The 9146-nt window shown below is 42.4% G+C and overlaps 1 protein-coding gene across 1 annotated transcript; it reads left to right on the plus strand.

Annotated features, from left to right (window-relative positions):
- Positions 1–888: 888 nt before the first annotated feature.
- On the plus strand, positions 889–6626 carry LOC306753440 (NACHT, LRR and PYD domains-containing protein 3-like; the record flags this gene model as incomplete). The annotated part of the gene is made up of 9 exons (XM_079237306.1): positions 889–1039; positions 1283–1423; positions 1496–1567; positions 1653–3441; positions 4271–4432; positions 4532–4705; positions 4817–4984; positions 5633–5679; positions 5761–6626. 9 exons carry the CDS (start codon positions 889–891, stop codon positions 6279–6281), a joined length of 3225 nt encoding a protein of 1074 aa, XP_079093432.1. The 3' UTR covers positions 6282–6626.
- Between the last annotated feature and the right edge of the window lie 2520 nt (positions 6627–9146).

Consider the following 9146-nt stretch of genomic DNA (forward strand, 5'->3'; position numbering starts at 1 on the left):
GGATGCAAACGGCAGAAGTAAAAAGCTAATGTTAGGCTGTCACTTGAGCATGAGTATGGCCTACTACACAACAAGGCTGCATGTCTTTGGACTATGGGAGGGAGCCGGAGAACCCGGAAGGAACCCACGCTGCCACGGGGAGAACGTGCAAACCCCCGGACTCCTCTTGCTGTGAGGTGACAGTGCTAGCCACTACACCACCGTGCAGCCCCATGATAAACATGCCTGCTTAATTTGAGCAATTTAGCATTTTGCATTGGGGGCATGCTAGCATTCTGATATTAACATTCAGCTAAAAGCACTGTACACAATACTAACAATGAGTAGGTATGTGTATGATGCTATCTTTTAAGATGTGTTTTCTTTATTTGCAGCATTCTTTCTTCATGTTAAATTGATAAAGATGTTTTCTTAATTCTCTTGTATTTTGTCTAATTGCTTGTGTACACGATAGGAATACTGAAAACAAGTTTTTAATTTGATACCAAACCATTCTCATAATTTCCAATAAAGCTAAAAACATGCTGCAGTAGATTTTATAAAGCCGACATTTTCGAGTAAATGAAACTGTTTTGATGAGCTGCGGTTTATTCGAGGAGCTTTTACACAATACTGTGCAGACAAGAAGCACCAGCTTCCTGTTTTGTTCACCAACCCCCAGGAAGGAAGCAAGACATGCACGTTTAAAAAAAGAAAGCTGTACGAATAACACTCCGCTGTCAGTGTATGAATCAGATGGCAAACACACTTGTGATTGAAGTAGGTAAATGTTTCGTTCAACTTTTAATTTATTGGATTTTATTAAAAGCCTTGACTGAACATTGTCATCCTGTATCTGAAATAATGTTTTTTAACTTATAGGCTTTTGATGCACTGGAAGTAAATTAAATGAACCGTACAGGAAAGTCCAAGTCCAAGATAAATACCATTGATGAGGAGTATCAAACGACAGAAATCACCTGCATGGGCTACGAAGGAGCTGATGAGAAAAACATGGAGCAAAAGAGTGTTGCTGATAAAACAGACGACGCTCCTCGAGGTAAGGATGTCAAATTAAGAATACAAAGTTCCTATGCCAATGAATTGGACCCACAAGTTGTGCAGGTAGCGAGGAGGAGTTCAGCTCCAAAACCATGAATATACAATTTGTCAATCGATAAATTAAAACGCACCAGAAACGTCTTAAATACTAGCTTTAATAATAATTTTTGCTCCACTGATCAGTCACTACATTGTATTTTCATAACCAGCTGCTGAAATTGAGTTTTGTGGTTTCTCTCAGAGATAGTTCCCTCTATTCATGCCACGGTTCATCATTTCCAACCCAGCTACACGGCTCAGAGTGAAGGCATTGTGGTCGCTCCCTCCATCATTGGCTCTAGCGTTGGCAACATAAACATTAATTTCATCTCAAGGAACCAAGGTAGATATATGAGACGTGGGACTATCTGATACTGGGGTTTGGGCTCTGCTGATCTTTCTTCTTCTTTTGCAGGGTCTATTGTTTCATCAAAAGAAGCATTGGACCATGACACTGAAGACAGCTGTGGCGCCCTGCAGTCCCAGAGTGAGTAATACCTTGTTTAATATTTCTGATTCTCTAAAAAAAACACAAAAAACTGAATAACCTTTGAATGCATTTCCTCTTTCAGGTGACAAGATTGCACAATGTCAAGAGAAACTAAAAGCTGCTCTGAAGAAAAAGTTCAGCCACTTGCTCGAGGGGATGACGAAGGAAGCGAACAGGATACCTCTCAATAAGATCTACACAGAGCTCTACGTCACTGAGGGAGGAAGTGGTGAGGTCAACAAGGAGCATGAGGTGAGACAGATTGAGGCGGCATCCAGGATACACGCGGTCCAGGAGAAATCCATCCACTGCAATCACCTCTTTGATCCTCCACCTGGACACGACTACTGCATAAGAACTGTGATCACAAGGGGAGTCGCCGGCATCGGAAAAACCGTATCTGTCAATAAATTCACGCTTGATTGGGCTGAGGGGGAAGCGAACACCAACCTGGCGTTTGTATTTCCTGTCTCTTTCCGTGACCTGAATCTGATGGGGAAGAACACCTTCAGTCTAGTAGAGCTTCTCTGTGTCCTTTTCCCCGAAACAAAGGACACAGGAATCTTCACTTGTGGTAAAAGCGAAATGCTCTTCATCCTGGACGGGCTGGATGAGAGCCGCCTTTCTTTGGACTTCCGCAAAAGTGACATAGTGTCCGATGTGACGCAGACGACCACGATCTCGGTGCTTCTCATCAACCTCATCAGGGGAAGACTGCTTCCTTGGGCTCTGGTTTGGATAACATCTCGCCCGGTGGCTTCCAGTCAGATCCCTCTGGAGCACGTTGATCGAGTGACGGAGGTGCGAGGGTTCAACAACCCCCAGAAAGACGAGTACTTCAGGAGGAAGATCAGTGACGAGGGCTTAGCAAACAAGGTGATCGAGCATGTGAAATCCTGCAGGAGTCTCCACATAATGTGCCACATACCGGTCTTCTGCTGGATGGCGGCGAGCGTTCTTGAGAAGAAGTTGCCGACGGCAGACTGTAAAGAGACGCTAAAGACCCTCACTCAAATGTACATACAATTCCTGTCCTTGTACGTGGAGACCACGAAGAAGAGGCTTCCTGGGAGAAGAGTGTCAAACGCTGACTGCATGAGAGATAACCTCATCTCGCTGGGTAAACTGGCCTTCAAGGAGCTCGAGAAGGGCCACCTGATCTTCTATGAGAGGGACCTAAAACTGAACGGTATAAAAGTCTCGCAGGCGTCCATGTTCTCAGGAGTCTACACGCAGATCTTCAATGAGGAGCCGACACTGTGCGAGGAGAAGACGTTCTGCTTCGTGCACCTGAGCGTCCAGGAGTTCTTTGCCGCGCTGTACGTCTACCTCACGTTCAACAACGAAAACATCAACGTCTTGGTCAAGAAGTCGTCCGCTTCCAGACGTTTCCTGTTCAGAGATTCCTCAGAGCTCATCCTCTACAAAGAAGCAGTGGAAAAGGCTTTGCAGAGCGAAAATGGACATCTTGACATCTTCCTGCGCTTCCTCTTGGGCCTGTCTATGGAATCGAATCAGAACCTGTTGAAGCATCTGAAGACCAGCAACAGAACCCACGAAAGAACCAGAACGGAGATCATTAAACACATAAAGGGGAGAATCCGGGAAAGTCCGTCCCCAGACAGATGCCTGAATCTCTTCCACTGTCTCAATGAGCTGAACGACCACTCTCTCGTGGAGGAGATTCAGAGCTACCTCAGCTCGGGCAGTCTCAGCAAAACCAAACTTTCACCGGCCCAGTGGGCCACTCTGGTCTTTGTATTACTGACATCAGAAGAGGAGCTGAGTGTGTTTGACCTGAGCAACTACACCAGATCAGAGGAAGGTCTTCTTCGGCTGCTGCCTGTCGTTAAAACAGCCAGAGTGGCAAAGTAAATGATTTCTAAAAACAGATGGCACTTCTAAAGCTTTTTTCTGTTTTGCCTCAAAGTTAAAGATAGACAGCGTCAGTGCTGGGATTATTTTTGGCTTGAAGAATAAGTGAGCAAAGAAACGTGTGGTCTGTCGTACCTGAGACCACTTGCAATATGTGCCTGGGTGCCGTTAATATAATATATATATAATAATAATATAATAGGAAACGCAAGGTTAGGTAGGGAACAAGGAACAAATTAATTCCAGTTGACTGTAACAGTTTCGTTCATATAAATCCTCAGAAAATGATCACCTGACTCTGCAGGTCCCTCTCAGCTTAAAAAGCATTTCAGCGTCTTTTAATTCATTGTTTTGGGTTTATAGCCTTTCAATTTTACTTTTATGATTTACTCTCATTGCTTTCATGGCAATGTTTGTGGCTGCAATTGTTTTCAGCTCACTTTACACCACCTGCCCAGCACAAAACATCAGATAGATAAAGTTCGTAGCTGGTGAACATTTAGCAACCAAAGAGCCAGATATCTTCTTCGAGGGTCGGTGGAGACCAAAACGGAGGAAAAAAGACAACTTCATATTGGAGAGGTCAAAAACACGACACCAAATAAAATGTAATGTTGCTTCTGAATAAATAAGCAACTGTTTGCTCAGTGGGCCATGTACATTGCATGTTAGGTGGTTCTTCACATTGCAGTTCCCTACACTTTGGCCAGTTGTGGCTCCAGCTACTTAGCCCATAAGCAGGGGTGAATAATATGCAGTCTAGTCTCCACAGAGAAGGACATTTCTTTGTGACTTACCTTTCTCATACTTTCTTTTCTCCTGCAGACTACACACATGTAATCTCACTAGGAGTTGCTGTGAAAACTTGGCGAATGTCATCAACTCATCCCAAATTAGAGAGCTGGACCTGGGTAACAACAACCTGACCGATGAAGGAATAATACAGCTCTCTAATGGACTGAAGAACAGCAAATTGGCGACACTCAGGTAAAAACCCAACAACCAGCCCACAAAGTCAAATAAAGATGCTTGTGTTCAAAGCAAGTGTTTTTTTAAAACATGTTTCTGTATTTTCTGATTTTTAAGACTGAGGAGCTGCAACCTCACAGAGCTCAGCTCCGATGCCCTGGCCTCCGTTATCAGCTCAGCGTCCTGCCAGCTGAAAGAATTGGACCTCTCCGACAATGACTTCCAGGATGAGGGAGTCAAAAAGCTGTCTGGTGGACTGGAGAGTCCTCACTGTAAACTGGAAGTACTCATGTGAGTGTCCGATGAATGATCTAACAGCAGGATACAGAACAGAGAACAGATCGTCTCTGTCGTTGTTATGGAGATAAATTGGATGAAACGTCTTGCTGTGTGTTTTTGAAGTGTGTCCCTGTGCAGCGTGACAGAGGAAGGCTGCACTTTCCTGGCGTCTGCTTTGAACTCATCCCGTCTGAGAGAGCTCGACCTGAGCTACAACCACCCAGGGAAGTCGGGCGTGCAGCTGCTGTCTGCTCTGCAGGGCGACCCACAATGCACCCTGCAGAAACTCAGGTAGTGGCGCTGCAGATACATTGGTATTGACACGTTGATTAGTAACAAGACGCTTAAGCCGTGAAACATTAAAGGTATATTTGAGATAATTACATTTACCAAAAAGTAAGCTTTTCCCCTGTCCACCTCTATATGGGTCACACTTATGTAAAAGTAAACTTAGGAAATCCTTGGGAAAAATATATTTTCAAGAGTTTATTTACAAAAAAGGTAATATTGATCAATTCATTTTTTTCAGACGCTCTTTTTTCCCCTTTAAAAAAAATAAATCAGTATTGGCCTCACAATTCTGTATCCAACAGTGTTTAGACATTTTTATCTTCATGTAAGAAGTTAGTTTTTCTTGGACCAGCTAAATCTCCAAGATGATCTACTCCTTATCTTTTTGAGTACTTAAACAGGGTACCACTGCATATATGAAAAAGGTCATATAGAGCCCTTTGTAGCTCCAAGAAGTCGGATAAATAAAGTTGGGGCTGAAGGAGTGGAATAAACAAGACGTTATCTCTGCTGCATCGACTTTCATCATTTAAAAAACTGTCCATCACCAGTCTATGTTATAGGAGTGAAATGCTGAATTGGTGGATTACCGTTTTAACCACGTGAACAATACAAGTGTCAGAAATCTGCTCTTCTGTCATGTTTTAGAGTGGAGCAGTGCGGTGAATCCAGGGCTCAGCCAGCTCCAAAGAAATGTGAGTCAGCAGCCCTCCATACAACAGCATTGAGGAATGTATAATAACACTGACTGACATCCTTGATCTGTTCCTCATCAGACAAATACAAACTCACCCTGGACCCAAACACAGCGCACAGGGACCTTTCTCTGTCCGAGGGAGACAGGAAAGCGGTGCGTTGGACCAAGCAGCCGTATCCAGATCACCCAGGAAGGTTTGATTTCTGGAATCAGGTGTTGTGCAGGGAGGGGCTGACTGGGCGCTGCTACTGGGAGACCGAATGGAGTGGGAGGGCGTTCATAGGGGTAGCCTACAGCAGGATGTGCAGGAAGGGAGAAGGCCAGGACAGCTGGTTAGGTAAAAATGACTGTTCCTGGGGACTAAACTGCACCAAAGATAGCTACCGGACCTGGCACAATGCCATGCACACTGCTGTAACCGTCCCACCCAACTCCAATAAAGTAGGAGTCTATCTGGACTGGTCAGCGGGGAAGCTGTCCTTCTTCAGGCTGTCCTGTGGTGCATTGACCCTCCTCCATACCTTCCACACCACCTTCACTGAGCCCGTCTACCCGGGGTTTCGACTTGGCTGGGTGGACTCCTCGGTGTACTTGTGCTAGATGTTACCTGGCAGTGTTGTAGTCACGAGTAGCTAAACCCAAACTCAGTCCCTGTAAACCACTTCCATGTACATTTATAGGAAGTTACAGGCCTCAAGTTGCTGTGTTTTGATTTACAATAAACTACTGTAAGTTTACTGTAATGCTACAGTATATATAACATTACTGTATTTTGTAATCCGATATATTTTTATGGTATTTTATCATTTTAGTGTAGCCTACTGTAATATTAATATTACTGTATATACCAGTGTCTGGAGACCAAGTTAAGGCCAAGACCAGACCAGTGTGCATCCACACTGCATGACACACTTACAATAAAATGTGGAACACGCAAAGCATATGCACGCCTTGAATTTATCTGAAAACTTCTGAATAAATTCATATATATATATATATATGCAAAATGTCTTAATAAAATAACCAAACAATTTTTTGTGTGGGAGTTTTTTTTTCTATTAGTGATCACAGTAATGACGTTAACAAATAATTCATCACATAACTCTAGAACAAGTTTCCACCTCTCATTGTATCAAGTCGTGCAGACAGTTTGGGGTTTATTTGCTCAGACTTCTGCTCCGATACTTGACCCCAACTGATTCTGAATTTTTGAGGCCGAGGTCAATACTGATATACAAGTTTTAAAAATGTGATATATTAGCCGCAATTAACTTCCCATAGTTTGCCAAATGTGTTGCTCTAGCCATGATAATTAATGTCGTTCCACCTCTTTGGTCCAGAATGAGATATCTCAATAAGTATCTGATTGATCACTAGGGATTTTGGAGAATTTTGAGATTCATGGTTCCCAGAGGATGAATCCTATCGAAATAAACGAGCACCCAACCTTTCCTTCAGCGCCACTGTGAGGTTGACACTTAAGTCCAGATTGAAGACTTTTCTGTTTGCTGTTGCCTTTAATTGAACCAGATTCAATTGCTGCATCTCACTACTGCATTTTATTTCTCAAACTGCACTGCAACCTTTATTCAACTTTAGCTTTTTGACTGTTTTAATGTTTTCTTAACTGTTTTTAAAATCTGCATTATGTTTTGATGCTTTTAATGGTTTTTGTGAAGCACTTTGAATCACCCTGTTGTTGAAATGTGCTATACAAATAAATTTGCCTTGACTAAGTCTAACAACTATTAGATGGATTGTCAGGACATGTTGCAACTTTGGTGCTGCCTGAACTCCTCCTCTGTATTTGTGTGGATGCAGAAATCAAGAAAATATTTCTCTAAACTTCCCCCCTGAATTTATAAAACAAAATCCATCTGCATGGCTAGATTTGAAGAGGAAGTGGAAAAAAGATTTCCTATTTTAGGAAAACAATGAGGAAAATAGTGTTTTACAGCAGTATGAATAGAACGTCATTTTGATGAAATGTAAAATATGTGTAATAATCAAAGACCCAAGAAGCACCAGAGAAGGTTGAAGCATGTGGAGTTTCACTTTTAACAATCATTTTATTAGCAGTCCCAAGAGGCAATGAAAAAGAAAAGAAAAATCAACAGAAAAGGAACAGAAACTAAGATTACAGACGGTGGACCAATCGAAGTCAGTGAACGTAAAGACGGAACAGAGGGCTACACACACACACACACACACACACGCAGGCACACACCAAACAAACACAAAAGTCACTTTGTTAAAGAAAAGGGAACAGAAAGTGATAAATGAAAACTGAATTTAATCTCACGGGGAGTGTGTGTGTGTGTGTGTGTGTATGCATGTTGGCTGATCCCTCTGTTCCTCAGCAGAAATTCACCAGGACCGACCCCACATTCTCTCACACACACACACACACACTCACACTCTCTCACACACACACAGCCAGTCAAGGCATCTTCCTCTCTTCAGTAAAAGCCATGATTTAATATATCGGCTATTTGTGACAGAGAAACCAACCATCAACGAACCACAGCTGTTCAGGCAGGTCTTTAAAATGGTTATATTCTATTAATTCTGTACAGATTATATATTTTATTTACACACTGATCATAGTCAGTGCGAAGACGATTCAAAATTTGCAAACATTAACTTATATCCATTTATCTGCCGTCGTTCTGTGCTCCTTTCTGTCTGCTGGAAAATGCTATTTATTTTTTTACTCTTTTTTTTGTCAATACATTTTTGGACGTCACAACGTCTGATTTATATAAAGTCTTCAGCACTAAACAACAACAGGCAGAGTCATCCACAGAAACTAATCATGGAAGAAGTTCCCATCACTGTGATGTTGAGATCACAAGTTCACACCTGTCCTTCATTTATTTATATTTTGTGTCAGGCCTCTTTCTCTTTGCTGCATAGACTTTGAACCAATGAAAGCTTCCTCTCATAACAGAATCATGACAGCAACTTGAAATGCACATCAGTGAAATCCCAGAAACTCAACTGAAGCGGATTTTAAACTAATCTGGATTATACCAATTACTGTAACAACACAGCAGCCATGTGCCATTTTATTTTCAGTTCGCTTGTGGACACTGAAACCAGATTTCACATTTTGAGACACCTCTAGGTAAAAAGGTCATCAGACTCCAGTTTGCGCCGTTAATCTTGCCTTAAATTGGGATGCTCAATAAGAATTGGTCAGTAAGCGACGATTCCGCTAACATCTGGAAAAACACACACGCACACACACACATCATGGATGAATGGAGCAGCATGGGGAGGGGGAGTACTAAGGCCATGATTAAAGGGGAGAAGAGACAGAAGGACCAGCATATATTTAATTCCATGTCTTAGTATGTAAATCTCCTTCACTCTATTGGGATTCAATCATATAAAAAGTGTTTGCTATCTGAGGGTCATTAACGCACTCAAAACAGCCTTTCAGTGCTTGTAATACAGACAGTA

The sequence above is a fragment of the Taurulus bubalis genome, assembly GCF_910589615.1.
Source record: "Taurulus bubalis genome assembly, chromosome: 2".
In the NCBI taxonomy this organism is placed as follows: Eukaryota; Metazoa; Chordata; class Actinopteri; order Perciformes; family Cottidae; genus Taurulus; species Taurulus bubalis.